Here is a 19434-nt window from a genome sequence, read left to right on the forward strand (position 1 = left end):
ATGGGGTTCACTGCAAGTGAAGACTGTCTCGCTTGCCAAGCAGCCAGCAGCCTTGTTTTGGTACACTGCACAGCTATAGAGCTGGTGTATGCAGACAACACTGTAACACAAACAATCTCATTTCCTAGTACGCTTTTGTAACCTTAGTTAAGCAATAGGCCTGATGTAGATTTCAGTACAATCTTTTAAACTTTGCCCTTTATGGATTAGTGTATCTTTATGCCAGGCAGGCATTTCAATGCTTGCAATTTTTTTTTTTTTTTCTGTGCTAGTGATAGGAGAGAGCCATATAATGAATGACTGCAATACTAAAATTGGTCTAAGCATTGCAAGTGACTTATATACCTATCCAATAAAACCACACTGATGTCCTTTGGGAGCACTCATTATTGCCTCAGTCACAACAGGTGAATGAGTAACAACTCTGTAAGGAGTTTTCACTATCAGAAAAAGTAAAGTTCACTGGCCAATCCTCAAATAATTAACAACTCTTTCCTCTACAAATGCAGTGAGAAGTGACCTTTTCCAAGAAAACATAAGCTGTTTTTCTCCAACTCAAAGCATCCCCTGGAATAATTGGATCAGCTCTGCACACCGGCAGACCTTTTGTCTTGTATGAATCGACATGGAAAGGAATCTTAAGAATGTTTTGATCATTTCTTTTGGATTTTTACTTCTCTTCACTGCTTATGGAGGACTCCAAAGCCTACAGGTAAGTGGAGCATCTCCCACTGGTTGGCAGGACAGCTGGCCTGGAAGGGCATCAGGCCAGCTGGTTGTGTGAAACCTGGCAGCCTTTCCCCAGTTTCTGTGAGGGGGGTACACACCATATTTTTTATGAGGTCAGTTAGGACATCAATTTCACACAGGTTAGTATCCCTCACACAGATCCATAGCATTTACTAAATATTTTATTCTAGTACTTCTCAAATAGTTTGAATACTTGTGTTAGACTGCTTCTTCAGGTCCACAAAAGTTGTTTGAATGAAAACTAAATTTCTCTGAGATTTTTCTCAAAAGAAGATTATGCAAAATGGAAAACAAACTTCATTTCTGAAAAAGGTTTGTTCCGAATATTTTGAAATTGCTATGATTTTTTTATTATTATTATTATACAGCAATGTAAAATAATAAAAATGTATGTCCAATCCATTAAATAATATAAGTATTAAAAAACAATAATACCTGGTGTCATGATGTAACATAATAATGAAAAAAAAACTATTTTAAATCAAAGGCAGCTGTGGCTTGTATTTGCATTAACATCTTAAAACACAGTAGCAGAGATGGTTTCCAGAATGACTTGAACACTCAGGATACCACCAGAGCTGGCTTGTTTAGTATAGCGTAACTGAGCGTTACTGTTGCTGTCTGTGCATACTTGAGAGTAAATAAACACAAGGAGGAACTTTTCAGACTAGAAGACTCTTCTGGTGTAATGACAAATAAATGGATATAAGCCATCCATGAGGAAGATTAGGCAGGATATTAAAAGTTGGCCCTGACCAATTGGGTTCTAGAAGGATTTTCTAACCATCGTGGGAATCTATATGCTTTAAAGGTGGAGCTTGATATAGAACATGATACACTAGTTTGCAATAACAAGGGGTTGACCTCATTTCAGCAGGTCCCAGCTAGCTCTATACATCTCTCTTCTCTCCTTGAGCATTTTCTGTTCACTGACACTGTCAAATTCCAAGTTCAGGGAAGTTCTGCAAAAACGGTCCCCAAAATGGATGGAGATGTTACAAGCTGGGCAGACTAACGAGGAGGGGAATGATGAACCCAAGAAGCCATGAGCCAGCCCCACCATCTGAAACGATGCATGCTCAGGTTAAGTGCTGGAACATAAGGTCTCCCCTAATGCGGCAGGGGGGAGTTGTACTGATTCACAAATTGGTCCTCTCTCCATTTTGTCTTGGTGGTTAAAGAGGACTTGCTGAGATGCAATCAAAAGTAGGTTATTTTATTGTATTGTAGTCTGCAGGAGAAGCATTAAAAATATGCATCATTTATTTCAACATTCCACACCTCCCCCCCAAAAAAAAACCCCAAACCCAACCCAACAAACAAACAAGAAAACCCCAGTAACAATTAAGCTAATCATATGATTTTGGAGTCCTGGCTCCTAATTTTTAGAAGCTGTAGCTGACAAAACCAGGCATGTGGTGTTTCAGAAATAAAACCTCGGAGATCAGGAAGCCTCTTTGCCTTTTTGCAAAACAACCATTCCAATTCCCAAGTACGCTGACACTGCTTGACAGAGCAAATTCCCACCTCACTCCACTGTCTTGATGCCTGCTTCTTGCCAAGGGAGCCATGCAGCTGCCACCACAGTCCTGCGCGGCCAGACCACGCAGCCACCCCAGGGCTTGGAAGTGTTCGGTGCAGCTACCAGCTCTCCCCCAGTGCTCTCCATTGCTAGTCCCCATCCCCTGGCCCTGCACCCATTCCCCCCTTCCAAAATCACACTGGATGATGTAAGCTTTTCATGAAAACCTAACAGGAAAATGTTGGTAAGCAGCATCTTGATCATCTCCTTGCAACTTTTACAGTAACAAGATAAGAGGACTATTTTGACCATAAAATTATAAAACCTGGTTAGATCAGTAAAATCTTATTCCTCCCTTGTGAAAATTTGAGTGAATTAATTACTTTCAACCACAAAGGGTTGCAACAAGCATATTGGGATATTTGGACCTTGGCCTCTGAAGAATTTCGAAATTATCAGACCTGTAGTTTAAAGCAAAGAATCTTCCACTGTTGCTAAGTCTGCCCTTGCAATGCAGGTCTGAGGATATTCCACCCTGAGACAAAAAGGGAAGGCCCAGAAAAGAGGTTATCCTTCATTCAGCTTGCTTTCAAAGAGAAATTCAAATGAATTACATTAAATAAACTAAAATCTAACTTACCAAAGTTTTGAATCTGAGCAATCCTCACCTGGTTCTGTATCATATTTTCATAAATGGGCTATCATTGTGACGAAAACCATAAATCCACAATCCAGCTGCTTTGGGGAAATGAGAGAGCAATACCCAGCCATTCTGTGTCTCTCTATTTCTGCCTGAAGCCGCTCTCTGTACACCATAGTAACATGTGCCTGTGATAAAATTTGTGTCAACTGCTGGTTTTGCCGATGCAGAGCAGTCTCCACTCAGAAGAAGGCCTGGGCGTCGCTTCCCTAAGTGTTCTCTATGCTGCACTCATCTTATCATCCATGTTCCTCCCTCCAATCCTCATCAAGAAGCTGGGCTGCAAGTGGACCATCGCAGGCTCTATGTGCTGCTACATCGCGTTCTCCTTAGGGAACTTCTACGCTAGCTGGTACAATTTAAATACTTTAACCCTGTCTATTGTGTTTGAACAAAATTGGTAAGGCAGAAATTCTTTCTTCTTTTTCTTCTCCATTCCTACTCTACCTCTGTGTTTGTATGTTAAAGCTGGATGCAAAAGGTGTTACCTACAAGAAACAGGGATAAAGAAATACAGTAGCAGGTGAAGTAGAGAGGTGAAAATGTGCAAAAAGCCAGAATGAATGCATCCATCCACATACCTGAAGCTGCTTCTCTAGGTCATGCGTGTAGCAGAGATGTCCCTTCAGAAAAAAAAAAAAAAAAAAAGAAAAATCAGAAGATTCATTTAAAATCCAAAGGACTTTTAGGACTGCTTCTGAAAAGATTGAGGGAAAGCTGTTTTCCAGCCAGTGGCTCTGGGAGCAGATGACCACAGAAGAAGGCCAGCTCCTGCCTTGCCCTTTCAGAAGTGGATGAACAACTTCTGCTCTTCAGTGACAGGGGACGCAACTCTGAGGAGGAAAGTTGTTGTGATCCATCTTCTGAAGCACAGGTGCAATTCAATTCTCAGTTACAAGAGGACAGGGCACGTGAGCGCAGACCGAGCCAGCCTAGCCTAGACCTAGCCCCTGGACGCAGCTGGGAGTGCTTGCACATCCTAAGCTTCATAGGACTGGCCTTTTCTTGGTTTCGTGTAGTAGATTTACTGAATCACACAAAGGATAAATCTATTTCTTTGATGTCTATTTTTGCCTCTGGATCTTTGGGCAAATTATTATTATGCTAATGGATGATAACTATGCTAAATAAAGTGTTCTTCGGCAGGTATACACTAATCCCTACCTCTGTGATCCTGGGCTTAGGAGGAGCACCACTCTGGTCTGCCAAATGCACTTACCTCACCATTGCTGGCAATTCATATGCTGAGAAAGCAGGAAAAAATGGGAAGGACATTATCAACCAATACTTTGGGGTCTTCTTTCTGATATTTCAGTCCTCCGGCATCTGGGGAAACCTTATCTCATCCTTGGTATTTAGCCAAGCTTCCGACAAAGGTAAAATATATTTTAAAATCTTGGTGCTTCTAGCTAATAAACATCAGCTAGTTCTAGATAGTTGAAAGGTAAATTTCTGTAGATAAGCTAGTGACCCTCAATTGCCTTCATAGTCAGTGGAAACGGGCACTACAGATGTGACTTTGCTCATCTGAAGGCAGATGTCTGAAATAGATGGGCTAAATTGTTCTATTTTCTATCAACTCTTCATCACTAGAAAGAGAGTTCAGACAGCTAACTCAAAAATAGATGTCTATTGAATTCCTTTTGAATTCCACTCCTGTGTCGTAAAGCATAGATAGGCTGCTGGCAGTGACAGTCTTTCACATCTGACTTCTATTTAAAGTGGTTAAAACAAAAGGCAAAACACTAAAGCAGCCTTTTCGCAATGCTTGTAGTCTTGAATTAATTTGCTGTTAAACATTCAAGGTTAGTCAAGTGATGCTGGTGCTTGCTGAAAATGAGTGCTTTACAGAATTGTCAAGAAGAAATAGAAGTAGCTGTTGGCAGGAGTCTGCATGCCAGGGCTCCTCTGCTGTATTTCAGGCTCAGACAGCAGATGCCAATGTAGCTTGAAGAAATCACTTAACAGTGCTGCCCTCATTTCCCATGCTTGTAATTGGTTTAAGCTTTAAAAGGGCAGTCATGAAGATAAATTAATACTTGGATGCCACCTTAGAGATTCAAAGTGCTACGGTGTATTGTCATTGCAGTCTCCCGTGCATTCCCTATCCTGTCAAAGTCAGAACAGGATGGACATGGAAAGAGCTTTCCAAATACACTGCTACTATGAATAGCAAGAAGTTACCTCTCTTCCCCGGCTCAGTTAAGCAGTGTGCCCTCTGGAGGGTATTCAACTAGGTATTCAGTTAAACCTAAATGTCAGGGAGGTGGCACCAGGCTTTAATCTTCGAATCCTTGGGTTTATGGCACAGTAGTTGTCACAAAGTGTCATACATATGGAGAATCGTGCTTCCTTTAAACTCGAGCAACTATAGATGAAAGACCATCAAAGCAGAATGCTAAAGGACTGTATCAAGGGCAACAGAGCCCTGCTGACCTGATGACTGAGCCACACGATGTCTCAGGAGGGTATGGGCATTCTGATTTCATTTGCAGGGAAAAATTTGCTCTGCCTCACAGAATACATCACGTTAACTGATGTTAATAAGAGGACTAAAATACTCTTTTTTATCTTGAAAATCATCTCCTAGTTTTGCATCTGAGGATGTTCCTCTAAATTCTAATGAAACTCTAAATTTTACTGATTTTTTATCGGTTATATTGTATTTCAGGAAATGCTGTGGTTCTGGGAGGTGTGCTGTGAACAGCTCTCAAAGCCAAAGGCCTTGCATATCTTCACAACAGTGATGAGCAGTCATATTATAAGCTTCCTAACTGAGCCTTCTCAGTGAGACTCAGCTTTAATCTAGAGGGAGATTCTTGCAGGGGGGTGAGGGTCTCCAGACACTCACTTCTTTTCCTCTCCTCTGACAGTGTAGCAAAGTTATCCACCCATATTGTCCATATACTTAAAATCTATAATTTCACTGAGGAGTAAGAAAGATATGGTATGTATCTGCGGAATCAAAATGCATAAAATTCAGATACGTACATACACTTGACATATTGCTTGCATCACTGCATCCAGACACAGCAAGGCAAGCTGCACTATGAGGTAATACTACAACAGAAGAAGGTAATCAATGTAAATTACAAGAGTCATCCTTTCTCACTCATCAATATTGCAGCCTTATTTCCAGAGGAACAGAGCAAACCCTGCCTTGCAGATTCCATATCACTAATTGCTTGTGCATCTTCATCTTCAGATGATGCACGAACAGATAAAAAGCTTGTTTTACACACTTCCACACTTTACCAGTGTGACTCATCTTTTGCATATGGTAACTTTGCTGAGGGTCTGTTTGTTCAGAACTGTGTAGTGGTAACCACTGGCTATAGTAAGGTAATGATTTTCTTTACATTATCAAGTTTTATCTGATGTTGAACCTCAAGTTGTTTATGAAGCTAGTTGTTTAACTAGCTGATTCACATTGCAGCAGCTTTGATTGGAAGCAATGGGGAAAAACTCAATAAAAGTAGTTACACAATAACCCTACTTGAAAAATTACAGATCAAGTCCTGTTTAAGGAATTAGCCAAGGTACACTGTATTGCCCTTTATTATGCTTGGACCAGTGACAATTCTGCAGTGAAAACATTGAAATAATTGTATGTTTTTTGATCACCCTTCCCCACGACACAGCCTATTCAGGCTCACACTTTGGGTTAGTCTTTTTTTTTTGCAGAGAGGGTACTGGAGGAAGTGGGCATGGTGTCATGGTGACACACAGGGTGTGTGAGTACCCGCATGTGTGTGGCTTTGACACATGCTCAGCACAATGCCGATGGGATTGAACAAAGCAAAGGTCTTACTCCAAACCCTGTTAAACTGTTCTAGTTTCAAGTACGTTCTCAAGGAGTAATAAAGCCAGCAATAAAGTAATAAAGCCAGGAAAAGCTAGTTTCTTGGAAGACTGCATTAGTGGGTAATAGTAATTTGAATTTATAATAGAGAAAGATGTCTTGAGGTGGTTTCCGTTCCTATAACATATACAGAAATTACCTGGAGAAGGATAATGTGCTCTGGCTGTAAGAACTGAGGTCCATTAGTTCAGTGGTGGTGTAAACTGAGGGACCTGTCTTGTGGGGTATTATGATTAAGAGGTACAGATACACACTGAAACTTTAAATACTGCAAATTGAGCTTGGATTCAGATTTCAGTCTCTGGCTTTAGTCCATGTCTCCATGTAACCATCAATTCAGAGTTCTGTCTTGAGCAACTGTTTCTATTAAACCAAATTTTTGTGTGTTAAACTGGGATTCTGAAGTTAGACATCTCTAATCAGGAAGGATTTGAAACCACAACCAATCACTGAGCGCTGGATTCCCTTCTCCTTGTATTCTTACATATAGTGTGCACACATCTGATTTCTTCCCTGTCCTGCCTTTCTTTTGGTTCTTACTGAATCAGTGGAAATCTCAGAAGAAAACCTGGCATGCTGTGGAGCGTATGACTGCATGACTGATGCCACTAACACCACTGGGTCAACAGAACCCTCCAACTCCTTAATCTACACTCTGCTAGGGATCTACACTGGTAAGTAATCCACCCAGTCTTTAATGAATATCACTGATGGGGAACCTACTACTTGTGAAACCTGGCATGACTTTGCAGATTAGGTTTCCAACTTCCTCCTTCAATCCAATTTGCTAAAAGGAAATAAGATATGAGAGCTGTAAACAACTCCTTCCTAAATAGTTTCAAATGCTTTGTGCCAGTGCTGTATCATTTTTGTCTAAAGGAGCAAGACATTCTTTATACTTTTCACCTGGAAAGCCAGTACGGTGACCCCACTGTTTCACCCAAAGTCAGTATTGCTCTGCAGACTAGAATCAAAAGTATGCCCACATTGCAATTAGAGGATTGCAGCAGCTTATCCAGTTATGCATGAGATAGTTTTAAATTCACTACCTTCTCAATTGGCAATAGTGAACTAGTTTACTGATGGAATTGGGTGGATTTATACATGTATCCAGAGGTCCAAGATGCTAGGGGCAGCTCTGCTAGTGGTACTTGAACTCACCAACTTCTAGTCATCTGGGGATGCCTATCAGAACTGGCTGACATCCTACCACGTGTAAAACAGCTTTAGCAAAAGAACTGCACTGTAATTAGAGGTGGACCTGAACCATGGCTCCCAGAACATGCAGTCATTTGGGGGGAGGTTTTTTGATCCCTGCTGAGATTTTACAACTTCAGTCAATTCTCAGCTGTGATGCTTGAATTATAATACCTTAGCATGAAAGGCAAAGATAAAGAGAAGCACTAGGCAAACTGGCACATCTCCCATTTAGTAACTACAGCTGCTATAGACCTCCCTTGCATAACGTTACAAAGGAATCAAAGACAGAGAAGACTGATTCCATCAAAAAATTGGAAGTCAAAAATAAATATGCGAAGATTCATTCAGTGAGGAAAGTTCAAAAAGTATCCATCTCAAAACAAGCTCTTCTCTGGATAAAGGGAAAGTATCTGGCAAGGCAATATGTCACCTTAGCTCTGTTAAAATATCTTTGCAGTCTCTGTACATAGATGTGCTCTCTGTGCTGAGCCAGATGCATGGAATTTGTCATATGCTCAAACAGAGAGTATGTGATCTGGTCAGAGCCAGCCTTCAGTGGACAAGCGCATCGCAACAAACCCTCTCTCCTTCCCCAACCTCCATTCCTAATTGGTGAGAAAATGCAAAGAATATCCCCCCACTTCCCTTCCAGAGTGTGCTGGAGCTGACGCCTTTCTGCTAAAGGCAGGTTTGGCTCACAAGTTTAAATTTAAATTTGATGACTAACATATACAGCACTCCCTTAGGCTTTGCTCATGCAAAATGAATGCAACCCTGCTGTCTACTGACCCCGCGTCAGTAGGGTTTCATTTTTCTTTTAAGCTCTTATTAAAAGATATGTCTTTTCCTACCTCGAGGGAAACCAAATAGCTAAATATTTCATTCACAGACATTTTTAAAATGTCTCCTCTATTTGGTTGCTGAATACATATTTTGCCCAGCTTGGGTGGAGACAATAATGGATAAGTCTTTTGTTGTTTTCTGGAGGACTGTGGGTGTTTCTACTTATGTTCATACAGCTGGACTTGATCTCAAAAGTCTCTTCCAACCAAAACGATTCTATGATTTCAACAACTATTAAGCCACGCAGGTACTTGTTTCCTGTAATTGGTCTTGATTCATTTGACATATTTGTTTGAATATTTGTCCTGTAAATGTGGATGTCCTGCTCTCACCCATATAAGCCCTGCAATCAGCGTATAAGCACTAATAACCACTCTGGCAGAACCAACAACTTACGTCATGAAGCATTTACAGCTCAGCCACAGTAGAGAACCAGGACATTGGAGAATACGATTTCATTCTAGGAGACGTGGATGAGAAATAATAAGCAATAACAAATTGAGGCAATTTACTGTAAATCTGCTAATGTATTTGTACATTAAAAGTTCACAGAAAAGAGCATGCCCATACACAGTAACATAGGAGCACATTAAACAGGTAATGTGGATGGGAAGAAGTGCCTGGTTTTCCCCTTACTCCACTTGTTTCCATGGATGGATTTCTAGTCAACATAAGTAAGAGAGGAAACATAATCATGCCTTCCATCCATAATGAAACAACCAGTTGTGAATCTATGGCTGCTTAATGTATATTATGAGCCACAGTTATTTTCTTGATAACATGAAAAAAATTGTATTGATTCACTCCACAAGCAACTAACCTAGACCAATACATACATGATCATTTTCTGACTAACTACCCCATGTATTCCTTCATATGCTGCTTTTGCTAGGAAATTATGGGTTCAAAGCTGTAACTTCCATCTTTTTCAAGTCACCCAGAGTTGCTCACTATCATCTTTAAAATAGCACATATTCCGTAGTCAAAGCATGGCCCCAAGCTGACCAAAAAAAAAGACAAAAAGAAAAAAAGCACCATATACTGGGATCCGAGACAGCAGTTCTACTTCTAGCCTTTTATTTTTCTTTCCATGTATTTGAAGGAAGATTCCCCCTAGCCATGAAAACCTTGGCACTGGAAGTGAATATTCCTCTCTCGTGTTGATTTAAAGGCTTTTGATAGCTCCTGAGGGAGCTGTTTCTGGCCAGCTCCCCATCCCCGCGACCCCTGGCTTGCCCTGGAAGGGTGAGCGATCACCCTCTGCGGCCATGCAGCTGGCCCGGCGGCTGTCACAACAGGCCAGTCACAGTTAAGCCGAGGGGATTTGCGAGGTGCGCAGCTGTATGCATAAGATGTGAATGTAGATCAAGCCTTCTTGTTTACACAGAAATGGCCTTTACACTGAAGCGGAATCAGATGCGTCTGCCAAAACATCCCACAGAGAGCTAAGCACTAAGTCAGAACAATAACAGCAGCAAGCAACTTCCCATCATTCTTCCAGCATTCCTCATTTTTTTCATGAACTTTTTGTTTTGTTTTTGCAGCTAGTGGTGTGCTAGCTGTGTTGCTGATTGTTATATTTCTGGACCAGATCAAATCTGACCAAGCAGAGACTGAGAAAGAAACACTAGAGACACCATCCTTTTGGTCTACGTTCCTAGCAACTTTGCAGCATCTTAAAGATAAAAGACAATGTCTTCTAATCCCTCTGACAATGTACAGTGGGTTTGAACAGGGATTTCTTTCTGGTGACTACACAAAGGTGTGGATGACAATGAAAATCTATTTGTGTCTGATTGGTTTTTTGTGCCTTTGTGTCTTACTATTGCATCTGATCTATATTTACTTGTTAAATGAAGATGTTTTCAATGGCTATTTGTGGTTTGCTAAATTACTGCTTACTTCTACTTGAATGAACTCTGAGTGACATCTTCAAATAGGAGAGGCCAGCAGTAAATATGTCCCTTGGAACAGCCTTAAAAAGCTGTAGAGAGCTTAACTCACCAGCTAAGGCCACAGCAGAGAGCTACAGGTTCAAACTCTTCAGCTTGTTGTAAATAACAAACTGGGAAAAAAGCCAGAAGTCTGCAAAGCTTTTATATCTTCTGGTTTCCCTAGAGTTAGTGTAAGTGCAAGTCAGCACACATACCACATATTTTATTTTGAGAACCTTTACAGTAAGAGGACAAACCCTCAACATGGCTGGTTGAAAGCCCTCACCAGTCACTAGTGCATCAGGTCCAAACCCTGACGGCCTGAAATGATCAAAACCACCTCTGCTCCTCCAGTTTCTCTACAAACCTAGACACACAGCAGGTGTGTTCTCCAGACATGTGTTGAGAAAGCCTCCAGAGAAAAGGGGGCAAACTCCCTGAGCTGCTTATTTGACACTTAAGCTTTCAAATCTTGCATATAAGCAGACGGAAGAGGGCACTTGCTGCTGTGTTTGAACCGATTGAAAGGGGCACTCACTCCCTGGCCATCTCCATTGTCTGTACGCTCTTATAGGTGATGCCCTCTTCATTTCTTGGGAGCTGCTCTGCAATGACCATAGTGGCAACTGTCAATTTTCATTTCTTGGGCTATGAAAATTCCTAGTGTCATGTCACTTCTAGGAATTCTATTTGCACAGTGAGCAGTGCTCTGGTTTCTTCTCCTGCTTGTTACTGCTCTGTTTGCATGGCATCAGTCTGATTGGGAACTGGGTTAGGAATATCGCTGCTGAAGGCCAACTATGTCAATGCGCCAGGGACTTGTCAGCAAACTCTGTAGCTGTGCTCCTTTGATCCCATCCATGCTGGTTATTTACCAAATGCTCAGGCTAAGACCCTTGAACCTTAGCTGCATATTTTCACTGAAGAAAGCATGTCACCACTGTCTCTTCTCTTCCAGACGTATGTGACCTGTGCCCTGGGGATACATTATGTTGGTTATGTGATGATCTGCTTTTCAGCTGTAAATTCCCTCTGCTCTCTGCTCTTTGGAAAGATCTCTCAGTTCACGGGTAGAAAACTTCTATTTGCATTAGGTATGTAAAGGTCACTTGAAAGACTGATCACCTCATGTAACGTATCAAATCTAGTGCTCCCCCCTTTGCATGCACTACAAAGGGAGAGCTCGCTGTCAGCTATCAATTAAAACCAAAGTCAATCTGGAGGCAAACTTCATTCATGAGAAGAGAGGAAGCAGAGTTAACCACGGTATTGAGGTCATTGCCTTACATGACTTTGCTGGTGGTGTAGTTCACCCTGCTTTTGAGGACACTGTCTACTCAGAAAGTGTCTTACAGCTTTGATGCTTCACAGCTTTAATGCAACTGGTGATAAATGAACTTACAACACAGATGTTGAGCCCTACGCTATACCTGAAAATTATTTCTCTATTTGGGTGAAACCTCCTCACCCTTATGGAGTGAAAGCAACTGCAAACCTTTTGAAATACACTGTTGGTTTCAGTCTCAGGGGTTGGTGAACTTGAAATTTAAGCAACCAGCCTAGGAATTTCAGGAAGATTTTTAAAGGTTGGCCTGATGTCCTTTTCACTGCTTACTCTACAGGGGAAAAAAGAAAAGAAAGAATCATATGCCGGTGTGTCAGGATAGAATAACTTGAGGACCTCTGTATGGGACAGTAACTTTCAGGCTGGCATGAGAAGAGATTTGCATATTTAAGAACATGTCCCTCTCCAGAGAACACTGTTCCAATGAACAACAGAGTAATGGAGTCAGAAAAATACCAAGAAACATTTCATTTGTGTCCCCATATCTACTAAGCTATTCATACTGAAGTGTTCTGATACTTTACTTCCACTACACAGCAACCCATGTCATTAGAAACTTTACTGAGTCAATGTGCATCTAGACATTCTAGGCATTTCCTCCACAGGAAATTTTAAACCTGGACAAGGAAGAAGAAATTTACAGTCTTTTATGCTACAGGTACCAGTTCAGAGATTCTTCTCTACATGTCTGTCTTAGGTGTAAGTCTTACTCTATGAAGCTCATTTCAGATTTTAAAAAATCCCAGATAATAATAACAACAACAAAACCCTACAGTGTTAGTAATGCAAGACCTCTGAACCTCTCTGTTCTGTTTAATGCTTTTTGTACACAGCCTTTAAAGGTTGTTCCTGTGAAGGGAGGAATCAGTGACTTGTTTATATTCTGCTTGTAAAAAGAAAGATGAAAAGTCATCAGACCCTCTAGATATCCTTAACTGTCTCCTCTGGCCCTGAAGGAAACCTACATTTAAGGACTAGGCAAGGAAAGCAGAAGGGTGCTTCCTTCCCCTTTCCCCATGCCTCACATGGTGACTGCAAGTCTTTCAGCAGCCCCTTCTCCTACTCAGTGGCAGTTCTTGTCCTTTGGGCTAACAGTCGTATCAGCGCCGAGGATCTCTCAACTCAGGACGCTGCTCAGAATTATTAATTGAAGCCTGCCAAAGGACTGCATTGTCTTGTATTTCATGTGATATCAACTCAGCCAGCGCAAATCTCAATGAGCCAGAAAGATTTTAAGATTGCCTTGTGCTCCAGTTGGGGGAAGAATTTAAAAGTGTTACTGCCACTATCTGTCGTGTTTGTAATAGCATTTGTATTTCTCTTCTTTCTTTCTAAATCAACAGCCACAGTCACAAACGCCGCCTGTATAATAGCACTACTGCTGTGGAAACCTCATCCTAAGCAGCTTGCTGTGTTTTTCATATTCCCTGCTCTTTGGGGCCTGTCTGATTCCATTTGGCAGACACAAACTAATGGTAAGTCCTGGTGACAATGAAATGAATTCTCTTGAGATATAAAAATCTGCATGTTTGTACTTATAAAAAAAACCACGTGCATAAAAATGATAATGGGTTTAAGACAGCATCTAAAAGAAATATGTTAGCTCATTTGAAAGTAAAAGAAATAAGAACAAGTTGGGAATAAGAAAGTTATAATACTTATTAAACAAATTTTTCCAAGATGAAGAGAGAAGAACACTGCAGAAGATGATAACAGATATTCAGAATAAATATTCTGGAGGAGTACAAGTATTTCAAAGAAAATTAGAAAACTCAGAAGAATGATCCATTTAGTCTGTCTTTTGCAATAAAGGAGAGCACTCTGGATAAAAAATGAACTCAAAGCTTAGCAACAAAAGAAGCAGCAAATGGGCTGTTAGGAGTTATTAGAATAAAATTGAAGGAGAAAACCACAGAGAGCAACGTTATGCAGCCAAGCAAAACCATGCAGTTCTGATTTGCTGCATTTCAAAAATCATAATCAAATGTGATAAGCCATAAGAGGCAATAAAAAGGAGCCGAGTCATCGGAGACTTCCACTTGAAGAAAGACTAACAAACTAGAACACTTTAGCCTGGACAAGTGATAAGTAAGAAAGCAGTCAGTAAGATCATGAATAGTAGGAAAATGTGATTAGAAACTCACTGCTTCTCTTGATAACAGAACTAGTGGCACCAAATAAAGTTAACAGGCAGCAGGCTTTACGGAAATCAAAAGAAATGTTTTTTTTTCACACAATGCATAATCAAAGTATAGAATTCATTGCCAAAAATGTAAATGTTTTTAAGCTGGAATTACATCACTTCAGGGGAAAATGTTCGTGGGGCCTATTAAAGCCTGAAGGTCCAGAGGAAATCTCCAATTCAGAAAGTCCCTATGTCTTTGCCAGAGTCAGGAGGGCACTGTGGGGGGAGAAGATCACTGTATACTTGCCTCATTTCTTGCAATCTTATCCTAGAGGTGTTACTGGAAGTATACTGTTGGACTTCTTATTTGATGCATTACTGTTGTTTTTATAATCCTTTATGTTCTACAGCTTTGTGATACAGTGCAATTATTATGTACTGACAGTTCAGATAATGAGCTGATGCAAACCAACTTCCATAAGGGATTATTTAAACATATCCTTCAATCAAAACTAGAGAAAGTTCTCTTTTAGAGACTAAAGGCAGACTCTAAAGTGCTGGAGATGGCAAGAAAGAGCTGTAGTCTGTGATGACTTGAAGCAGTCTGCTAATCACTGTCAGTCACACTCTTTTTAAATCAATGCCATAACTGGTGTCAGTAAGGCAGTTAGATGCTCTCCCATCTGCTCCCATATTTTGGTTCTTATTTCATGAATATTGTTTCTCTCTGTCTCAAATTCATATTTGGCAGATGCCATAGGAATATGCACGTGACAGAACTAGCTCATCTGGGCCCACATCAGGTTATGTGTCTTGGCCTCCCTCCCTCTGGTCCCTTTGGTCGCTTCAGTAGCTTATATTGATTTCACCCACTTTCACCCATTAACACATTCCTCCTAGAGAGCCAAAGGGAAAACACCATAGTCCTCTGCCTGGCACTAACTGTGATGTCCTTTGCAGCACGTGTGGAGTCTTCCCTCTACACACAAGGAAGTGACCAACCAGACTTCTCTGCCCCTCAAGCAGCTCCAGCTCATATCCCTTAGAGGAGAGCTAATACATACATCAAGTGACAACCTCTCATCTTCTCTCATCCCAACCCACAGCCTTGTGTCTTTGGTACATTTTTAAATCCATGTTCTCATTATTCAGGTTCATGGAAGGACAACATCAGTGAGGATTTGCTCTCTCTGAAGTAAAGCTGTTTACTCATTTCCTACTTCCTCAGCCACAGTCTTCCTGACCGTTCATCAGGCTCCTTCCCAACACTCTTGAGGTCCATATCTTAGTCTTCCACTGGGATAAAGGACCTGCCCTTTATCCTGCTTCTCTCTTCTCCAGAAAGCCTTGCCCTCAGACACTTGGCTTCTTTCAGAATCACAGAAAGGTTGAAGTTGGAAGACACCTCTGGACATCACCTAGTCTAACTCCCCTGCTCAAGCAGGGCCACCCAAAGCCAGTTACCCAGGACCATGTTCAGTCAGCTTTTGAATACCTCCCAGGAGGGAGACTCCACACCCTCCCTGGGCAACCTGTGCCGGTACTCAGTCACTCTTACAGTAAAAAAAGTGTTTCATGATGTTCAGAAGGAACCTCCTGTGTTTCAGCTTGTGCCACTCGCCCCTTGTCCTGTCATTGGACACCACTGAAAAGACCCTGGCTCCATCCTCTTCAGGTATTTATATATATTTGAGTATATAAATACCTCCTCAGTAAGGTCCCTGAATGCCTGATGCAGAGGCAGCTGGTGCCCTCGTTAGGAAAAGGGATAAGTACAGAGGGCCTAAGTGTCAGAGAGGAGGCTGGGAAGTGGCTGCAGTTCCCAACCCCCGGATGAGCTGGTGGACAAAGCTTTGTGCTTACTTGATGGCTAGTGAGCTCTGCAGTGCTGTGGCAAGACTGACCTCTTATTACAGCATGGTAACAGGTCATCTCCGTTCCCAGATTCCTGCATGATACCTGTGAAAATTTCATGTCTGTGTTAGCTGGGAAAACAACAAATGTTCCTTATGCTTGCACAGTATCTTTTTTTTTTGTCTGTACCTTCTTCAGCTGTTCCACAGCTCCCAGTTATAAAATTATACAGTTTGCTTTGTCACACTGTCACACCGAAACATCGAGTGATGACATGAAACCTTAACAGAGAGGTGCAGTGACATTACTCCATAATGCTGCATCCCAGAACAGGATCTTCAGTTTGACGTGCCCATTTAGGACTAAATGTCTTTTCTCCTTCATCACTTTTATACAGATATACATCACATGAGAAGCTCCCAGCTCCAAAAGCTATGAGGCGAGATAAGACCTCTAGAACAACATTGGGGACCGAGGTCTGTGGTCCTTCCTTTGGCAGGCTCCCATGACTGCTGCTTGCGTGTCAGTAGATTAACCACTGAATAAATACGATGGCATCGTGCCACATCCTTAAGGCATTTTGTGGCGATCGAAGATGGCTTACTTTGGCCTGCTGTGGATAGGTAATATTGGAGGTCCCCCTAGAGGACATATAGGCTCACAGTAAAAGAGTCACGTATAAGGGTTTCCTAATATGTTTGTGTACGTGTGCGGACACTCATTTATTTCCAGTGAAAGCTGCTTCATTTCAGAGTGTGTAGTGCCCTCTCTTATCTAACCTGAACACAGTTGCTATTATTATCCCCCTGGCAATAATTGGACTTGGGGCATACCAACTGTGTAGCACAGAGCTATTGGGTAGACTACAGTAAAATTAAGTTCTTTCCAGGTTGATGTGCGTCTTCAGAAAGGATATGAATCAATCTGGAAAGTTTATAAACCTGGATTCAAATGATTTCCAGCAGCCTTGTTATATACCCATGCCTACCAGTACTAGGGGAAGGAATGGGAACACGGGCAGTGGTAAAGAGGGAGGATAATTTCCACGGAACTTAGCTGCAAGGATTCATAGCCAGCAGCCTCTGTACACAGCCAGCTTGGCAGGTCCTGCTAAAGCTTCAGCCAGGCAACTTGTGTTACATTTCACTCGACAGTGTTTCTCATAAGGGCAAATGTTTCGGTTTGAGGCAAAACCACCATTGTGCTCCTATGTAACTGCTAGTTAATACCATATATGCATCCTGGAAACAAGAACTTTACGGCCAAGTGAGCCCTTTCTATAGCTGAACCTCGGACTAGATCCCCACTCAATTCTCCCATTGTTTTTGATCAAAAAAGGAGGCTTCAAAACAGCAAGGGAAAAGGTACCAGCTGAAAGCCAGAATCTTTACACATCAGAAACCCTCCTGTATTAAACCTTCCTCATGAATCCCTTTTCAGAAGATAACACAGGACATATTAGCAAAGTTATATGAACAACATCTACTTGTTCATTTATTAGGCAAAACCATGAAGGATTATCAAATAATTCACACCATGCTACTCTCAGGCAGTTTAACAAACTAAGTACATGTTGTGATGCACTTGTCCAGGTTTTTCGTCATGTCTAAATTGAATCATTCAGTAAATGTCCTCTTATAGTCATCAGGAAGCAGTGAATTTTTACATACAGATGATGTCTCCCCCTTCTTAACAAAACTGAAGGGTTAGTTGAGCCTACCCAGACTTCTAGAGAACTTTGTACTTCTCTGCGCCTTTTGGCTAAATATGCATATTTCAGACAGATGTGTTCTTAGATAGAAAAGTGGACGAGAAGAGTCAAGGTTCATGACATTCCTCCCCTTCACTCCCTGCACACCACAGCTGAGTCAGTGGAAATCCCTGCTTCTTTATCACCACTGGTGCTAGCTCAGCACCTGGAGGAAAGCACCCCTTTCCCTGTGTGCCCAGTCAGTCAGACCCACAGGCTGGGAAACCCTCCCTCACTCCCAGTTGTGGGTGTGCAGCTGACTGAACTCAGTGGGAGCTTTCCAGTGAACACGACTGCATTAGGATGGTCAGCTTAAGGAAGTCTCTCTGTCAAGCAAGTTTTCCAGTTGCTGCCCAGAGGTTCTGTACGCATCAAGGACATTCTTTTCACCCACCCATCCAGGAGCTGAATATTTGAAAACCTGGTTATCTCGGAGAGGCAAATCTCCTTTGCATATTAAATCTGAGCCCAGTTGTAGCGGTCTCCTCAGCTTTCTGATTTAAGTGTTTTGGGTCAGTTTGTTTCTCTTAACTTGGCAAGTATGAATGGCCCATGTTGCTACCATTGGCAGTACTGCGCAAGCCTCCCCTGGGGGCTCCCTAAGGCCAAGTTCTTGTGAAAACAAGGCACATGCATTTTAGGTGAACAGTCTCTGCCTGTTCTTAGGTGGGTGAAAGAAACGGTTTGAAGAACAGATAGACCACGCACGCAGGGTTCATGTAGGTTCTCCACAAAAGTGGTGAAGGATGGCAGCAGGGAGGTCTCTATGGTTCTCTGATCCTTTTTGTCTCACACTGAAAGAGCAACTTGGTCCTTAAGGACTACATCCCTAGACAAAACTGCCTGTTCTTTGAAAGCCTGTAAGGACTTGGTGTAACCTTAACAATAATTATACGTGGAGTCCTACAGTGTCAAGGTCCATTCCTGGCCATCTCCTTTTCCTCCTTACTTGTCAGCTCAAGAACCTTCCCTTTTGTAGCTGATAATTTGAAAAATAAGCTTCCTGCCATCTTACTTCAATAGAACCCATCCTTTCTTCCTTCCTCCCATTTTCTTTCCCTTTTTCTCTGATATTCTCTATTTTGTCATTTTTGCTCTGTTATTTCACTTATAACAATCCATGGGAGGGCAAACATGTTTTAAGACAAAGCTTGTATTTTCCTTTCCCTGACATTTATGAAGGAGATGGCCCATCTTCCCCCTTGTGGTCTATTTATTCCCTTCGCAGAAAATACATCGTTTCAGACTTGATCTTCACAAGCTGTGTCTTTGCTTCCTTCTAGGACTTTACAGCGTTTTATTTGAGAAACACACAGAAGCTGCCTTTGCCAATTACCGTCTCTGGGAATCATGTGGATTTGTCATTGCCTTTGGTTATAGCACCAAATTGCAAGTCTACATCAAACTGTACATTTTATTGTCTGTGCTTGTGTTATCTATGGTGACGTATGGAGTGGTTGAATACCTGGAAGCTAAGAGCTCCCCTGGGACACCTGCTGCTACAAAGAAGGAAAATGTAGGACCCCCTACTCAGGAAACATACATGTAA

At 41.7% G+C, this 19434-nt stretch overlaps 1 protein-coding gene across 1 annotated transcript; it reads left to right on the forward strand.

Annotated features, from left to right (window-relative positions):
• Positions 1-625: 625 nt before the first annotated feature.
• On the forward strand, positions 626-19434 carry UNC93A (unc-93 homolog A; the record flags this gene model as incomplete). The annotated part of the gene is made up of 8 exons (XM_082480672.1): positions 626-712; positions 3143-3324; positions 4119-4348; positions 7383-7508; positions 10422-10639; positions 11770-11905; positions 13500-13631; positions 19169-19434. 8 exons carry the CDS (start codon positions 626-628, stop codon positions 19432-19434), a joined length of 1377 nt encoding a protein of 458 aa, XP_082336798.1.

Source organism: Vanellus vanellus (assembly GCF_965231255.1).
Source record: "Vanellus vanellus genome assembly, chromosome: 3".
In the NCBI taxonomy this organism is placed as follows: Eukaryota; Metazoa; Chordata; class Aves; order Charadriiformes; family Charadriidae; genus Vanellus; species Vanellus vanellus.